The sequence below is a fragment of the Carex rostrata genome, chromosome 11 (assembly GCF_964058835.1).
Source record: "Carex rostrata chromosome 11, lpCarRost1.2, whole genome shotgun sequence".
NCBI classification, from domain to species: domain Eukaryota; kingdom Viridiplantae; phylum Streptophyta; class Magnoliopsida; order Poales; family Cyperaceae; genus Carex; species Carex rostrata.
This window is the reverse complement of record NC_135928.1, coordinates 5093906-5112260: the sequence shown is the minus strand read 5'-3', so window position 1 is coordinate 5112260 and position 18355 is coordinate 5093906. Positions and strand designations below refer to the sequence as shown.

At 33.3% G+C, this 18355-nt stretch overlaps 1 protein-coding gene across 1 annotated transcript; it reads left to right on the top strand.

Annotated features, from left to right (window-relative positions):
* The first annotated feature begins 733 nt into the window (after nucleotides 1–733).
* Nucleotides 734–8672, top strand: LOC144561376 (transglycosylase). The gene is made up of 14 exons (XM_078310340.1): nucleotides 734–874; nucleotides 1638–1827; nucleotides 2060–2110; nucleotides 2414–2544; nucleotides 3284–3400; nucleotides 4000–4122; nucleotides 4211–4278; nucleotides 4882–5051; nucleotides 5923–5976; nucleotides 6275–6384; nucleotides 6608–6721; nucleotides 7424–7549; nucleotides 8090–8148; nucleotides 8479–8672. Exons 2-13 carry the CDS (start codon nucleotides 1654–1656, stop codon nucleotides 8115–8117), a joined length of 1266 nt encoding a protein of 421 aa, XP_078166466.1. The 5' UTR covers nucleotides 734–874; nucleotides 1638–1653; the 3' UTR covers nucleotides 8118–8148; nucleotides 8479–8672.
* Nucleotides 8673–18355: the final 9683 nt, after the last annotated feature.

The following is an 18355-nucleotide window of genomic DNA, read 5'->3' as shown; positions in this document are numbered from 1 at the left end:
ATCTATATATTTCACTTTATTTCACGTTTGCAAAATGCCACTGTTTAGTTTAAAATTTTAAATGTTGATTTTGAATATTTGATCTAAAAATATTTAACATGCCATTTGCATAATAATTCAAGGATAAGTTAAAATTGTTCTAAAATTTAATAAGCATTCTTTATTTAACTAGAAAAAATCCTCAACATTATTGGAATCAATGAAGCGAAAAGTAAAGAAACAATTGACTTTTTGTTGAAGGTTCAATTTTAGCGGGTGAACAGAAAAAGAAAAAATCCTTGAATGTTAGCACAGAGCGCTCCACAGAAAATCTACTTGGTAAAATCTGGCGCTAGCAGCAACCTTCATGCACACGAAGACAGCTCGGAGAAATGATTGTTCTCCGCTAATAAAGTAATAAGTACTTCTGGGGATCCTCTCCAGTAATAGGTCATACAATAAACAAATCAAGGGAGATCTCTATGGATAGATTGAGATCGGATGCTTATCTATTGTTTTAACGGTTTCATGATCTAAAAATAAACTGCATTATTGGAGAGAATCTTATCGTTTTATTCTCCTGAGAGACACTCACTAACCATACCGACAAATCTAAAAGTAGCTTTTCACGAACACACGATCTATCTGGGTCCCACTTGTAGTGACACATTCCAGTTGTGCTTTCGAATGACTTAAACTTAAAGCCTCCCGCTTCCGACGCTCGGCCCGTGTCATCTGAGGACGAACAAGGGATCATTTATAGTCGCTTTGCCACCTATTTCGCTGCCGTTTCGGTTTCTTTCTCAAATCTTAACTTCTCTCTACTCTTTTCATAAAAATAAAAATTTAGGGAAAGATCTGAAATTCGGGCTTCATAATTCTGCATTTACTCCGAGTAAGATATGTTTCTCTTCCTTCTTTTCAATTTTCATAATTTAAGGGACGAACTCGATTGCTTTCATATTCCGAGGATATTTCGTGTTTGCTTCGCCTTTTGTTGCATTGCACCAACCTGAGAATCTCAGACAATTCCCCTTTTCGTTTTTCTAAAAGAACTGGAAAAATTTCCGTGATCCACCTGTTTGGTAAAGTTGAGAAACTGCTGGCAACTTATGCTCAATTGCTAAGTTGGAGTTAACAATTTACAATTCTACAGACCGAGTTTGTCTAGGATAGGAGAAAACCTGTATACCATAAAAAAGGAAACCCGGAAAATATTGTGCAATTTTGTTATTTCCCAAGGAGATAAGTTTTGTCCGGTACACAGTATATGCTGAAATTTTGTACGTGGCATAATGCCGCTAGATCTTAATTGCCAGTGTGGTACCAGTTATTCAAACAAAAAATTCTTATTCACTTAACCAAATATAGCTGACAGTTGGCAAATAAGGGCCAGCTGTTGGAGTTTATCCTAAATTAGTCAAGCTTTACTCTGACCACAATTGTGCAAATTACCATTGATCATCATTTAATTACCATCATTTCTCAATTTCAACCAGAATTACTGTCAACTTGACCACCATTTATGATCAAGTACTAGTAACTTTGTGCACCCAAAATCATATTATCCTCAACAATGAATTAATGATAATTGAACTTGCAATTTTCCCTTACAATTGTGAATTAACCCAAGTATATTCTCAATTAAAAATTTATAGGTGTACTAGTGTAAATATGCCGAGTTTCAGATACTGGGATGATTGTGTTGACCCAGACGACATGAAGGTAATGTGGCACACTGCTGATGTCAGCAAGGAATGGATAGATGCTGGGGAGAAGATAGGGGAAAAGGTTCACATCTCGCGGGACCCAGATGGCGAGCTATACCTGACACAGACAGAGATGCTGGTATGTGTACCTTCTGTGTTGGTATAAGTCCTGGTTTGATGTTCTGGTGCAGGTCATGGCTGGTAAAATTCCCTGGTAACAGCTACTCAAAATAAAGGACTTACATTTAGACCTTGTAAAAGCTTTGAGTTATCACCTCTGACAATATTAGAGTTATCGTGCGTGCATTATCTCTCAAAAATAAGAAATACAATGTAAGACATTAAATAATTGTAATATTGGAATCTTTCAGGCTATTGCTAAACTTACCATCGATAGGCATTTCAACTCGCAGCTTCACCCGGTATCCTTTCCATCTCGATTATATTTTCACCAGTTTATTTCTTGTATTTAGCAGTGTATGGTAATTCGACTGGTTACTTGAGTTTTGTTACGTTTTACTTTAATTTGTTTTTTTGGTGTTGCTTTATTTTCAACTTGATTTCTCAGTCTGATTTCAGACTATCAAGTTTAATCACACATTGAGGGTAAATTGAGAGAACTTATCTGCTTATTTGGGGTATCATTCTGTTCAAATTTATGTGATTAAAATATTATTTTAGACTTTGGTAAATTTTTAATTTTAATTTGACTTTTTTTGGTGCAGGATATGATTTGTGCTCTATGTGAGATAGTCAGTGACAGAAAACTCTTCTTAGAGCAGTATAACAAGAAATTGAAGGAAACCAGGGTAGGTCTCATGCAAGTGGCACCCGAGACAGCTGATTGGCTTGCAAGGTGCATTTACAATTAAGACATCTTAGCTTTCAAAACGAGAAAGTTTCATTTCGGCCTCTGGTTTATCTAAAAGTATTGCTGATGCCCTTGAAACTTGAAATCTTCCCCACAGATCTATGTTTCTATAAAATTCCCCTAAGAACACCTCATTTTTCACATATTTATCATGAAAGGTGTAATAAGTCAGCATTTTATCTATTTGAACATGGATGTTTAGGATAGTTTCATGCTTTTAGTCATATTCTTTATAATTAACATTTTGTAGGGACCCCATGTATAAATAACCACCCCAATATACCTTATCGCTGCTGTTTTTTCTTCATGATACCACGCTACTTCTGTGTTTCCTTTTCTTCCACAATTGTGTGAAAAATCTGAGCAGAACTTTGTCCTTTTTTTTAAAAAAGAAAACAACAGTAGCTATTTTAATCCAAATATCATGAGACTCCTCACCTACTGCCCTTCATCTTTTATTTGATATAAATAATGGGTGCCTTCTGTGCCATTGTTAGTTGGTTATATCCAAATTCTTTGTGTTCTTGCACTCTTGGTGTGACAAAAAAAGAAGATAAAATGCTCTCTTACTTAGTAGGCAAAAATCAATTTGTTGAGTTCTTCTAGGGATTAATAAGGAAAAGTAACATGAACAATATCAAGAGGCCCTCACTATTATATCTAACGAACTTTTTTTATATTTATTTATATTTTAATTTCTGAGTTGTACTTTTTCAAACTGTAGGGAAATGGGTTATAGAGCTTATGAGATAGAAGGCAACCCAGACATGCTATACAGGCCCTTTGTAAATGTGTATTTTGGCGCGGCTTATATAAAGTGGCTCTCCTCTTGTGACGGCAAGTATGTTCATGCCTACTTTTGTAATTTCCGCTGGCATATTCTTGTACTAGCTATTGTTTGTTCAGTAGTCAGTACCAGACTAGTGAGGCATTTGGTTCCCAGAATATGCACTTAAGCTTTGTTAATTCTCATCAGGGGATTAATCTCAGTAGTCAGTAGTGTAATTGAGCCACAATGCAACCCATTTTTGCACCATGTTATGCTTGTTTATCCAATCTTGTCTTAATTAGCTCTCTATTTGACCTTGATTTACAGTATCTAAGCATTTGGGAGCTGTATAACAGAAATTTAATGAAGACATAATTTTTTTCAAACTAGAAGAACCAAGCATCAAATGTAATTTTTGTTTGTCTATATTGCATTTGTTGCCCGAAGAGTAGCAAAATATAAGCTTTAAGAGGTTATGGGAGGTTAAATAAAAAAGTAACCTCCACTAACCTTACCCTCCTATTAAAATTCCAATCAAATAAAAATCGTTGCTACACTTTCCTTTGCCTCCCGTCCCCTTCCTTTTCTCTACCTTCTATTCAAACAAGGTATTATAAGCAGTTTTGCAGTGTTTAGCATGAAGATGAATTCTAATGAAGCATATTTTACAGGGAAAGAAACGAAGAATTTGTAATAAGAGCGTACAAAGGTGGTAAAAAGAAAGCCGCACATAAATCTACTCTGATATATTTCCAGAGATATATGTCTGTAAAAGAGAGTCTCGCCTCCAGGAGGTTTTTCCTGCATCCCTTCCCTTGACTTATTCATATTTATTCATTCCAATATTTTTCTAAAAATTTTACAAGTTATTTTTTTTCCCAGGGAAGATGAGATTAGGCTACCGACAGGTGCAGCGAGCAACTCTACAACTGCTACTCCTGGAAAATCAGGTATTCTAAGTTTATTACTTGATCAATACTTTTCATGTAATGGTTGGACTGTTAAGTCTCAAATTCAAGTGCATCAGGCATTATTTTGAGGCATGAAAACAGATGTGGGACTAAACCCACTTGAAATTTTTTAATTGTAGGTCAAAATTGAGACATGATATTAATATTTCTAGAAATTTTGATTTGAAAAGTTACTTTCTGCATCTACCAATTGACCAAAATCTTTCTTCCAAGCAATATGCTTGTAAGAATATTAAGCTTAGATAACGAACATTTTAAGGAATTAGTTGAATGTTTTATTTTGGCTTCAACTCCAGATCAATGCTTATCTGAGGTTTAAAGCCCCTGCTCCCCACCCCGCCCACACCTTCCATAAAAAAAACAGAAAAAATGCCCCTAATTTTTTTTAATGAAGCAGCTAAATATCATAGGTAACTATTAAGCAAGTAATTTATTGAGATGCATCTGACATGGATAGCAATGTGCATAGTATTTGAAATGCTGTGAGAAACTTAACCAGAATAATAATTTCTGTATACCTCTATCATTTGGCAAAGATGCCCTTTGATGTGATTTATTGTGAAAAAAAAAAATGGACTTTAGGCGAGGAATGGGCATTTTGGGATGCAAGAGTATCATTTGAAGACATGGATGCAATATGGAATAGTCCTGAAGTAGTAAGGGAGTGGGCAAAATCAGGAGAGAGGCGGGGCCGGGTTCGTTTCTCTCTTGACGCCCAAAAGAAGCCATATCTCTCTAGAGTGGAGGTCAAGGTATATGCCTTTCTATATTTATATTTTTTTTTGGGTGTATTTTTTTTAATGTTAGTGGCTTTTATTGCCTACTAACAATTCGATTGATAAAAACATATTTACAAGCGAGTCAAGTGACTCTAATTCCTAGATCTACTCCTTTATTCTCTTGAAATTATCTAAATTACTCAAAATTACTCTAATCATTCTCTAAATTCCTAGATCTACTCTTTTACTAAATCTACCCTCTACTTATATACTAACCTTCAAAAAAAAAAATCCTACTAATATGCACTCATAATCACCCTAATACCTTAATCCCCATCTTGCTCCACGATCGGATCCGCTCTATAGACCGTCGCCGGGCTTTGATGACCAGATTTACTCACCGTCCCGCTCCGATCGAGATGAGGACTCGACTTTTCGAGCTGCGACGATACCGCGCTCTCAGCTCCGCTCCTTCCCCTCTCCCTCATTTTCTTCTCCTCTCAAGGAGGTAGAGACGAGAGGTGTGGAGTGAGAGGCTGCGGCTAAGTAGATCTAGGGTTTGAGATTTCTTTTTTTTTCTCCTTTGGAGTCGCTGGAGAGAGAGCCACTCTACTGAAATTTGAAAACAATTTGGATTTTTTTGTCAGGGAAAAGTTTTTTTTTGGGTATATTTGTGTACCTTCTGAAAAACCAATATATGAGATAGAAGTTATTGCATTTTTGCTACAAGAACACCTACTAATTATTATTATTCTTTTTAATGAATCAAGGATAAAGCAGGGTAGTTATCCTTTTATTATAGAATGGAAGTGGTGATAGGTTTGGTTGTCTATCAATGCCAAAGATACCTTATGGGTTAAAAACTTAAAACTAACTTGTTCATTCTATTTTCTGCAAACATCAGGCAATAGCAGGAATAATAATTGCTCGGCACTTCAGTTCAAGAGGAGTGAAAGCAGTAAGTTTCTCTCTCTAGAATTAATACAAGGACATAACAGCTGATGAGGTCAATTGTTTTAAAAATGACTTATCTGGTACATACAGGCCAGTTCATATCAGTATACACCTCTGAACTCAAGCTTCAATCTTGAGCCAGAACTAACAAAATAATAAGTTCCATCTCCTTTTTTTCTTTTTCCTATTAAAAAATAAAAATTGAACTGGCAGCACCTAGTTAATGCATAGCTGGTACTGGGCTAGTATGCACTGACAGCAACAATTTACTGTGCTAATTTAAATAATGCATATATGTACAGTCAGCACTAGCAGCTCTTGCAGAGGTAACCAGTATGAGGTTTGTTAATGGACTGAGGGCCCGTACAGGTCTTCTTGGCATTGACTATCCTACTGCTCTCTGGCTTTACAAGTACGTCTCTTCGAAAGAACTTTTGTAGACCTTTTTTCCCAGTATTTGCATAACCTATAAACCACTCAAAAGATCCATGCAAATGCACTCGTCACGAGTTTGGTAGCTTATGTCAAAGAACCAGCCTTGTTTTCAATGGTTTCCATAATAAAGTAGTGTCAATAATGCGTGTTCTTGCTCAATGTACTTAACTACTTATCTGTTTGCTTTTGTGTCTTCATAGTGATGTAGGTTATAGGGCATACAAAGTGATCTCAGTGGATGACCTATACAATCCTTTTGTATCTATGTACTTTGGTGCGGCTTACTTAGCATATCTATCAGAATATGAAGGGAGGTCAGTTGCATTTTTGAATTAATAATTTTTTACTTTGAAAAGAAGGAAGTATATTTTTTTTTGTGGAAATGACAAGTATTTGGGATTTTCTGCAAGTTAAACCATTTATTGCAATTGCAGCTTATGCCCAATAATTATTTATAGATCTCATCAAATAGAGTATAAGACCAAACTGCTGGTTTATTATAATAGAAAAGGTGCACTCCTTCAAATGTTGTCTGTTTTGACACTACCTACCATGAATTGTCTCTTTTTTTGCTATGCAAATTTTTCTTTGAATGTCTGAACTTCCAAGTGGGAACTAATAGCCGTCATTGTTGGTATTTTCTTAATATACATATCTTGGCTAGATTAATGTAATGCGAAAGACATTTTTGCATGTTTAACAAATTTTAACCACAACCAAATCAAGCAAGCTTCACATTATACAATCGTAATGAAGCTTTTTGATTGTGTCAATAAGAAAAGGTTAGTGACAATTTTGTCAATCTTTGATTGAAATAAACTTGATTTGATGCTAGGCTCCTATTCTAAAATGCCCCAATATTTTTTTGTTGTCAATTTCAAGTACAGGAAGCATGGAGTACAATTCAGAAAGAAAAACTGTGATGAAAGCATTCAATGTTAACAATAAAATGGTTGAACCAATTTAATTCTAATAAACGTTTTTGCAATTGCTGTTTTTCAATGGTTGATATTCAGGCAGAGAAGCTATGAGTTCATAGTACAGGCTTTTTTGAGCGGGCCAGAAAATGTGAACCTTCAAGAGACCGGCCCACATTGGACCAAATTCCAGGATACTTTGAGATTCTATGAAGATTCTAAAAAGTAACATTTTCTTACTATTTCAATATAATTAAAATAAGAAAATTTGAGAATTGTCATTTTTGGATTTAATATGAAAAATTTACAGGAAGGTGCTTAAGATGTCCCATTATCCTATGATCAAGGATTTCTATGACCATATTTTATTTACTCCCAAATAAAAGTTTTCTTGAAAGCTTTTGAAAATTTCTTAAGATTAATATGAAGATCCTAAACAGTAGCTTCGGCTTTGCTCCTGTCCTGGGTGAGAATATTAGTTTAGAGCAAATATTGGGGTGTACCATAGGTCAGGTCCAGTACAACTCCAGTACTGGTCTTTATGTTATTGGTCAGATTAGTACTATAATTACTTGCAGAAAATGAAGCAATACCATCTATGCACCAGATGAACCGTTTTAATTTTGAGTTTTGAGCAGAATAGAAGTTCCAGTAAGAAAAGAGAAAAAAAGAATGAAAGAGTTGGTATGCTTGGTGCTGTGCCGGTTAGATGATTTATATGAGTCAAATACATGCTAATTCTACCTAATTTTGCCAACCTTTTAGGGATCAAGGAAGCTGTTCTATTCTATAAATATGCTCTTGCATTTATCGGTTTGTGTAAGGTACATAAGTTTGTTGATTTTCATGTAATATTTATCTACGCTTATATTTATTTTATGTCCCGCATTTCTTTTGGTATGCAGTTCCCGGTTCTCAGTTTAACCAATATGTTAGTGATGCCAAGTGTTATTTGGCTGAGTCAGGTAGTGGGTTGAAATAATAATGTAATCACTTCAGTTGGAAAAAGAGAAGGAACCAAGTAAAATATTTGAGAGAATTCGATTTAACTGTGCACAAAAATAAATTATGGATTAAGGTCGTTTCAGGTGATTTTGCATTTACTAGGATAGGAGCTACATTACTTTTCCTCACAGGCTTTTTTCTTATGACAGGAATAAATTGGAGAAATCTTTCAGTGATAGGTGATGAGGCACTTGATTATTTTTCTAGTAATTCTTATTATTTGTCCTCACTTTTATTATAAATTTATCAGCTGTATCTTCTATTTAGTCATTGTTGTATCTTTGTACTATTGAATAAAAAACTTGTCAGAAAATATAAAAAACCATTCTTCAGTAACAACAAATTAGTTCGCTTTCTTTCTTTATTTCTTTTTTTTTTTCTGAAATTTTTTAAATGTAGGTCCTTGTACTCAGTTTTGGCCGAATTATGTATTAATAGAAAATGGAAAAAAAAAAATCGGGTCGTTATATGAATATCTAATTAATTACATAGGCAAAATGCTGTTAACTATGGCGTCTTGTCTATGTAACGAGATTTTCGGATACCGATCCGATTTTTATTAATTAATTTTTTTCCATTAATAAGTTTTGGTGCCAAAAACATTAGCTGCTGTCATCTGTACTTCTGTAGTGTTCATTATTTTGTTTGCATTATGGTAACAACGCTAGCAGCGGAGGTTCAATTGGGCCTCTTTATTCTGTTCAAAATTCAAATAGATCGAGGCTTTTGCCTTTGCGGACAAAACTGTGTTTGAAAACAAATAAAATTTGAATTAGCATTTTGAGAATTGAAGATTTGAAATTGACCAAAATCGAACAATGCACTTTAAAAGTCCGGCGACCCACCTTGGCCGTATATTTTTCTCCTCCCAAAAGATAATTTTGTTTTAAGGATAGTTAATTGGTTAAGTACCTTTTTCTGTATCAGCTCCTATATTTACTCACATTGTGTCTCCTTTCCGAACAACATTTATCTTCACAAATTCTCGACCAATGTTGGAATGGTTTTTTAACTTTTAAGATAAGTGGGCATTCCAATGCAATTTCATAGGGTATGGTCCCAGACAAACCGACCTTACCTCTTTGGAGAAAACCTAGGTCAAATACATGCACAACATGAAGAACTAATCTTTTAACTTCGTTAAATATATCTTGTGTAATTCTGCATGAGTGAGTCTATGGTACTATGCATATCATGGGTTGGTCCGTAATACGGCTCAATATTTGACTTTTCAAAATCCTAACGGTTGATCCGAACCGTTTATCTTGTTCTCCATATTAATATGTGTTTGGAGTTTAAATTTTTTTAAATTTTTTTACTATTTCTTTAGATATTTAGAAAATCACTTGATCTGAAAATTTTGGACCATCCAAAAATTGTGATTTTCAATAAATCTAAAAAAATAGTAAAAAAATTTCAAAAAATGTAAAATTTGGTCTCCAAACACATATTAATATGGAGAACAAGATGAACGGTTTGAATTGACAGTTAAGATTTTGAAAAGTCAAATATTGAGCCGTATTACGGGCCAAATCGTAATATGCATAGTACCATAGACTCACTCATTCTGCATTGTTAAATTATTATGCAATGTTTTGTGGAATTTTGAAAAATTATAACGTTATAAAATGCAGAATAATAAAAAAAAACATTGCATATCATGGGTTGGTAACGTTAACAAACATTGCATATCATGGAATTATTTATACCATTACTAAAAAAAAACATGTTTTGGAGGAATTTTGAAAAATATCAGGGCCTACAACTTCCAAGCCAATCTGCAGTCTCATTCTTGGGAGACCGCAGATTAGCTTCGCAGCTCCCCAAAAACTAAAAAAATGCACTGTAATATTAAATATATTTGAATTTTTGTGAGACCTCCAAACCAATCTACGACCCCTCAAGAATGAAGCCGCAGATTGGCTTTGGAGGCCCTGGTATTTTCCAAAATCCCCATAATTTAAGGTTTTTTTTTTTTTTTTAATATGGTATGAATAAAAATTTCGGCAAAAGGGGTTTATACATCTTTGCTCGCCTATTGGTATACTTAACGGTCATAACTATCATATATCTTAATCAGTTGATTAATACTAGATCAACCTTTTAAATTGAGCCTGAATACCATCACATAGTTTGTCAGTTAATTATGTAGTAGAGAAGCAAGTTGACATTTGGTTGGTGTTAGCCTGTTATATAGTTGAATCAGATAGATGGCTGTACTTCGAATAAATATATAATCTATTTCAGTTAATGCAACGATTGATTTGTATGTTATTTCAACCAACTAGAGAAGCTGTAGCAGAGGAAATTCAGTAATTTAAGAAGTAATAATTGAAATATCAGCTTATAATTACGATCAGTTAGGACCACTGACAAGTGGTACTAGCTTAAGTTTTTTAATGTGTCAGGTGCATGTTACATTCTGATTTCTGAACCAACTTGAATATTGAATATTGGTAATACATTAATATGCCAAATTGATTTTCTGTTGCTTTCATTATAAAAGGAATGGAAGAAGGTATGTATGTAAGTTGGTGTATTGACCGAGTTAAGCTGTCAGTCAAAATTATAAAATATTAGAATTTTCCTGCTTGCCCCTAGTTTTTATATGTTTGATAAAATATCCCTGGTTATAAATATTTGACAGATCGGTCTAAGGGTATGTTCAGCAACAGAAACTTTTATAGGAATGAGAATTTTTGAAAATGGGAATGAGAATTCAATTTATAATAACCAAAATTATTTAACTCTTGGAAAATTTTAGAATACAGGTGTTCAACAAATAAATGGAAAATTTGTTACTAAAATTAATTTTAGAATACATGTGTTCGGCAAATACATTTTAGAATTCAATTTGTTAGAATTTTAATTTTTTTTATAGAATATGTAATACTAAAATTAAATTATATTAAGTGTGTTGATACTAATTACTGATTATGATCAATATAATTGTACATATCATATTTTAAAATTAAAACTATTAGCTTAATCACAATTTAATAAATTTAATATATAATCAAATTAAAGAATTTAATAGGGCTAATCATTATTTTATTTTGATTATTAGGCTCTTTTATTTTATTTTCCTTTGTAACTCTATATCTAAGGATCTGGCTCTTTTTTTTTTCCTTTTTAATTGGGTCCAATTTGAATGACAAATTTAATGAAAGCAACTAAGGATCTAGCTCTTTTATTTTTCCTTTTTACTCATATTTCTTCCTATGAAGTGTTCAGAGACTCCAATGTATATTTCTATTTTCAAAATTATGTGGGTAACTTTTCTATTTTATAACAGAGCGAAGTTAAAAAAAAAACTCTACTTTTAGAGCTCCGTTTTATTCCAAATACTAGAGGGGAGAAAAGAGAATACATACAATGAATACAATTCGTTTTAAATAGCATGAAGTGAGGAACTGAGCCCCGTTTAATTCATGACAATTAAATACATTTCAAATAATAATTAAATAAATTCAGAAATTAATACAATGATGAACAAATAATTATTTTTAAATAACATTTCAACATTAGCATAATAATTAAACAAAACATAATTTAAACAAAACTAAAAATAATTAAACAAAATAGAACTTAAAAGTATAAGAAATTTTAATTGAACAAAATACAAGACTAATTTTTAAGTTAAATTTCTATTTTGATGACTAACATAATCATGCCACATAAGCCTAACAATTTCATCTTTTTTTTTTTTTTTTTCATTTTATGCTTGACATTGATTGTTAAGTTTTTTGACTTCTTCGCTATACTCTTTATCTCCATTCGGTACGTCCACAATATTATTTGGATCTATTTTCAATTAGGGCCCGTTCGGCTCCCTACTGTTCATCGTGGGAAAAAAAAATTTGCTCAGAGCTAAGTTTTTATTCCCACGGTGAACAGTAAAATTCAGTTCAAAATTTTTTATTCCCACACCCATTGCTATTCCCTACTGGGCTGCCAAACGGGCCCTTAGCGTTCACAGTCCAAGCGGCATCGCCACGCCATTATGATATACAATAAAATTGTGTGTAATACATGATGCTTGAACTATGTCCACTTGTTTATCAATTGTGTGATATGTTGCAACTTTTAAATCGGAAACTGCATTTTTAAAATATCAATAAGTTTTTCAATATGATTTCTAAGTTGTGAATGACAAAGATTAAAGAGTTTTTTGTAATTTTGCGGTCGTTCATTAGTTGCACCTTGCTCTATACAATTATATTAAGGAGCTTAATTCACTCATTTAAATTTTTTGAGAATTTGAGATATCCAATTATATTGACCATAATTAGTGATTAGTATAAATATACTTAATATAGTTTAGTTTTAATATTACATCTTCTATAAAAAGAAAAGAAAAAAAAAACCAGCATCCTAACAATTTTTTCATGCATTTGCCGAACATCTATATTCTAAAATTTTCCATGGATTAAATAACTTTCGTTTTGACAAATTGAAAGTATCATTCCCATATTAAAAAATTTCATTCCCACAAAATTTTCATGTTACCGAATAGGCTCCAAGTGTTTTGTTTTCTGGACACAGTTATAAATGAGGATGTTTAGAGTTAGTAATATAACAAATCTAATTTACAGCATACTAATATATATTTAAATGGATTCTAAATCCTAACTTAACAACCTTTTTTTTTTGCTTTAAATACATCAATAAGTAAATTGTTCATTTATGGTTAAATATACAATAGTCAATTCCTATAAGTCTTATTGAACAGTATAAAACCCTAGATCTACATGCTTTAAGTAATAAAAAAAGAATTTAGCAAATTATTTGCCTTTTTGACAGGGGATCACAGTTCTCCACCTTAATTTGATGAGTTTTTCAACAATGCATCCACATGTTGAAAAAGGGAAATCAATTGAAACCCGCTAAGAAATGTAACGGTATGACAGCTGGCACAATTCAACACCAGCACTGACAATGCAAATTCTTGCATATCTTGTTATAGAAACGCACTCGTTTAAATTAAACTATAAACTCATGCGTTCAGAAAAATATACATAAATTTGTCAAACATTTACAATTATGAGTGTTGTCAAATATTTAAAATATAGGGGCATACAAGAAAATGTAAAATATTATGGGAACATTAATCTTAGTTTGCATTTTTTTTAATATAAAAACTAAGGTTCTAATTAGCGATTATCGCGTCATAGCGAAAAAGCTGAAAAAAAAAACTATTGCGAATAACGTAGCTATAGTGAAAACTATCATATAGTGTTTTTATTTAAAAAAAAAATATTTTTTATATTTCTACTAATTACCAACATTATCTAAAGTCTCATATAGCAATAAGTAACACAAAATTGATTAAAAAATTAGAATATTCATATTGAACCAGTATAAAATTCAAATTGCTATTCAACATACCCCTAATAATATTATAAACTATCTATCTTTTTTCATTTGAAAATAACATAAGAATCATGATATAAATTATATATTTTTTCTATTTAAAAAAATAAGCATCATAGAATAAACTATCTATCTTTTTTTTTTATTTAAAAGCAAAATTAATTTGGATCTTGAAAAAAATGATCTTTAAAATTAATTTTCAGTCAGGCCTTTATATAAAAACTTATATAGCATAGCGTGCGCTATAGCGGTCGTAGCTAAAATAACACACTTTTATTTCATAACTTAGCGTTAAAAGTTCAAAAAACACTATAGCGCCGCTATTGCGTCGCTATTTAGAACACTAATAAAAACATTACTCTTAGTTTGGTTGTTAGACTCATTACAGAACAAATCTAAGGCAGATACTACTGCTGTAAAGTTTTAACTACCAGTGGGCAGATTGAAATCATGACCAGAGGCTCGGCCATTATTTATTAAAAAAACAAAAAGAGTGGGCGGAAAAATTGGGAATTTTTTCTCAATTCAAGGAACTATACATAATCATAATTTGCATAGTGATAAACGAATAGTTCAGATTCAGTTTGACGGAATCAAAAATTTGTGATTCGAGTATAATACGGAAATAATTCGGTACAAAAAAAAACCCAACCCCGCCCCCCCCCCCCCCCTCCCCCCTCCCCAAAACGTTTTATTCGCGAATAAAACGTATTATATGTTTTTATTCAGAGTTTGGTTTAGAAACATAAAAAAACGAAATGTAACGGTATGATTGGCGCTTCACTTCAACACTCTCCGTTTAAATGATTAACTTTGGTACAAAATTGTACTGTTCATAAAATTATATAAATTTTGAAATAATTCATATTTAATATTATTTGACTTAATAGAACACCAAATGATTGTCAATTTTACAATTTCAGCATTTAAAAAATATATTATTTGACTTATAAAGTTCGTTAAATGATCAAATTAACCATTTTAGTGAGTTGGAATACTTTAAAATAGCAAGACAAATCTTGTTAATTAAATAGAAAGAAACTTTTTTTACAACAATTTCCTGGCAACCAAATTCATTACCCTACATATATATTTTTTCACTTGTCACGGGATTAGATTGTGAGAGTTAGTTAGGTAAAAATTAAAGAATCCAATGCAACAAGCAGCTAATAAAAAATAAAAGTTATTTATTTTTTCAAGAGAATATAAGATCCTTGTAAGATGCGATATTGACCGAGGAGCGCACTAATCATGCATGGTCCATTCTGCCATCTTGTCGGATCCTTTGTCATATTTTGATTTTAATTGGTTTATTAGTCATTGTATGCCCAAACCCCAAAGTAGTTAGCTCAACAAAAAAATTATTGCGTTGGCACTGTCACAATCTAGTGTTCTTGAAACCCCAAAAAAAAAAACCGTTTATTTTGCATTACAAATTAAAAACTTAGGGTGCGTTCGGATGCAATATCGAGAATTAAATAGCGTTAATTCTACTAATGAAACTAAGCGCTATTTCATCATTTAAATGGGATAACAAGAATATCGCTAACTTCAAAAATTGTTCTATTCTTAAGATGATCTAAACGTAGAATAATGGAGAAAAATAATCACTAACCCAAAAACAATATTGATCCCATACTATTATTCGCAATTCAAACACACCTTTGATTTATCAAACACCCTCAGAGTCCATGTATTAGAGCTATACTAATGGTACGGTACGGGTTAAGTAAAGATTTTCCGAATATATATGTCTAAAGTAAATTTTATCTGTACTCTATTTTTCGTTTAGTATTAATTTTATATTTGTCCTGTCGATAGTCGTTAAGTTTATTGAATAGCAAAGAATAACATATAATTATAAAAAAATCATAGCTTATATAATTTAATCCAAAATTATTGAAAAATATATTACATTGAATACATCGTCATATGGATAGTATTACAAATAATAGAAAAAACATTATAATCATGGTCCCGTTATTTTTAGAAGAATATATATTATCAATTGAGAAAAATATATCAAAAACATTGTATAATTTTTTTCATAATAAATATTATATAATAGTACAAGCCATAAATTAATAAATAATAAATATTATATAAATGTTTTTTTTTCTTTCCATGAAAATTAATAGTTTAGGTCTTTTAAATTATAGTGTAGGTCTTTTAAATGTATTCTGTCTTTCCATGCATCTCAAGAATGGTCCAAGTTGTTGGAGTATTGTGAGTTCAAGATTTCTGAAAAATCGTGAATTCGCTCTTGGGCCAAGCCTCACCGGATTTTCAAGATTTCTGTTCTTGGCCTGTTTCTTTTGGCTTGTGATCGTTATGGCTATATCTTCTGTGTTTGCTGAGATGGAGGCTTCCATGTTGCGGTTCTTGGACTGTGCACACCAGTTGCAAACACCAACTCATCAGCCGCTTGTCTCTCCGCCTGCGTCACTTGAAGTTCACATGTCTCCATAAGGAGATCTCTTTCTTACCGGGGGTGTCTTAGATCCAACCAATCCACTGCCCTCCATTTCGTCTTTAGCACATCCTCTCTCTTCTCTCGCTGGTGATGGCCCCGCTTGTCTCTCTCCGGGTCACGCACAACGCTCCCTTTCGACTTCTTCAGCCGATGCTTTCTCCACCTGGCAGCCCCACGTCGTTTCACCTGGTCCGAGATCTTTTGCATCGGTTACATCTATTAGCCAGCCTAATCCTTCTATAGCTCCGTCTTCCGGTGTGACAAAGAATCCCTCCATTCCAGAGACTTCTAGGGTTTTCCAAGCGACCAGCCGCCTTCGTCATAAACTCACCTCTCTTTCTTCCTCGGCTAAGAAGGGCTCTCTTGTTTGCTTTCGTTGCGGCGATCGTGGCCATTTGGCTAACTCTTGTCGTAATGCTCTAGTTTACTTTGCTTGCAATCGTTTAGGTCACCGATCACATACTTGCAAAGCCATTACCATGCTTCCTTCTTCTTCCCGACCACCTCTTACTCCTGAAATGAAATCCTTGGGAGGTTCTCTCCCTCTCATGAGATTTGGTTGTACACAGACTATTCGAGACTTTGAGGAAAGTCTTCGCAGGGGAGTGGTGATCAAAGATCATTACCGTAAGGGTGCTCCTTTTATTCAGGAGCGACTGTCTGAGCGTTTTCCAATTGATAATTTTAGCTGGAAGGCCATTCCTTTGTCTGATGACTGTTTCTTGCTCTACCCCCCTGATCAGACCTGGAGGGCTATTGCTTTGAAAGAAAGCAAGATTTTGCTTGGTGATATTCTCTTCCCCATGGAAGCTTTTGATCCATCAGTTTATGATGGAGGATGGACTCCTCTCTCGTTCTGGGTAAAAATTTACGGTTTGCCTTCAGCTTTGTTACATGGCTCTGAGTTCAATCGCCTTATCAGTGAGATAGGGGGTTTTGTCTTGCAAGTTGACCCCTTATCTCGGGATCGTGAGAACATGAAATATTTGCGTCTTAAAATAGGAGTTTCTAGCAGATATGACATTCCTCCTTGTCGGAAACTCCTATTCACTGGTTCTGATGGTGTTCCCAGGTATTACTGGGTTCAATTTGTTGGGTTTCGAGGAACGGTTCAAACCCATTTAATTAGCTTAAGCTGCGGAAAGAGTAAAACAAAAATTTTTACATCTAACTTAAGCTACGGATTAAATGAATCAAGAAGATTCGTTTAATTCTATTTACAGATCTACTCCATAATTGATTTCCTAAAGCATTAAATCTATTTACAAATTAAATAGATTAATATAACAATTTATACCTTGATTCCAAATCTTAGTTGGAATGCAGACCGAGCGAGTAGAGCCTCACCAGGGATGGAATCGACTCGCAGTATCACACGTGTGATACCTCTATTGGTTATCCACCAGGACTAACCGGAGAGCGATTTACTTCTTCTGCCAGAAATACCGTAAACCGCGGAATTCTGCAGAAACACTATTCACCGAAATAGGGACAGATTAAATATATTTAAGACTCCAAGTTATTCAGTTTCACTTAAAAAGCAAAACACGAAATACCGCAGAGTTTGCAAAAATATATTTTTCCGAATCTCGTAATAACCGAAATCAGGGAAGAGAGAAAAACCGATTAACAAAGTAATCAGATTAACATGTGAATTAGCAAATTTTCTCTCTACCCTCACCCCTCTATTTATAGTGTTTTGAGGAGGTTCGCAAAAGACCAAAATACCCCTCAAAACAAATCTATTTACCAAAAGCCCTTGACACCTCATCCTTTAATATGTGAAAAGACCAAAATACCCCTTCCACACCCTTCCACACTCTTCTCCATGCTTCTACACCCCTAAGGTGTCATGCAAGGTGGCATAGGTGTGAAATGACCATTTTGCCCTTGGCCCATTAAGGCATGAATAGTAAAAGGCTTTGATTTTGGGCTTTGACTTTGGGCCTTTAATTTTAATTAAGGCTTTGATTATTTTGGGCTTTTAAACCCATAATTCAAATCCATAATTAACAATTAAAATTCCAAATCATATATATATAATTGTCATGTACAATTATATTTCTTTTCGGTTATTGTTCGGTAACTTTTATACAACGTAACGTGTACGTTTATAAATTAACCGTTGTTTCTGCTTGTCATTCTAAATGATATTTATAATTTAATTATATCACGTATAA

What these genes read in the sequence shown, in the direction of transcription:
- LOC144561376 (XM_078310340.1), top strand. Translation starts at nt 1,654, where the DNA reads ATGCCGAGTTTCAGATACTGGGATGATTGTGTTGACCCAGACGACATG. An exon ending in TGACACAGACAGAGATGCTG is followed by an intron (nt 1,828 to 2,059) that starts GTATGTGTACCT and finishes GGAATCTTTCAG; the next exon opens with GCTATTGCTAAACTTACCAT. An exon ending in ACTGCTCTCTGGCTTTACAA is followed by an intron (nt 6,385 to 6,607) that starts GTACGTCTCTTC and finishes GTGTCTTCATAG; the next exon opens with TGATGTAGGTTATAGGGCAT.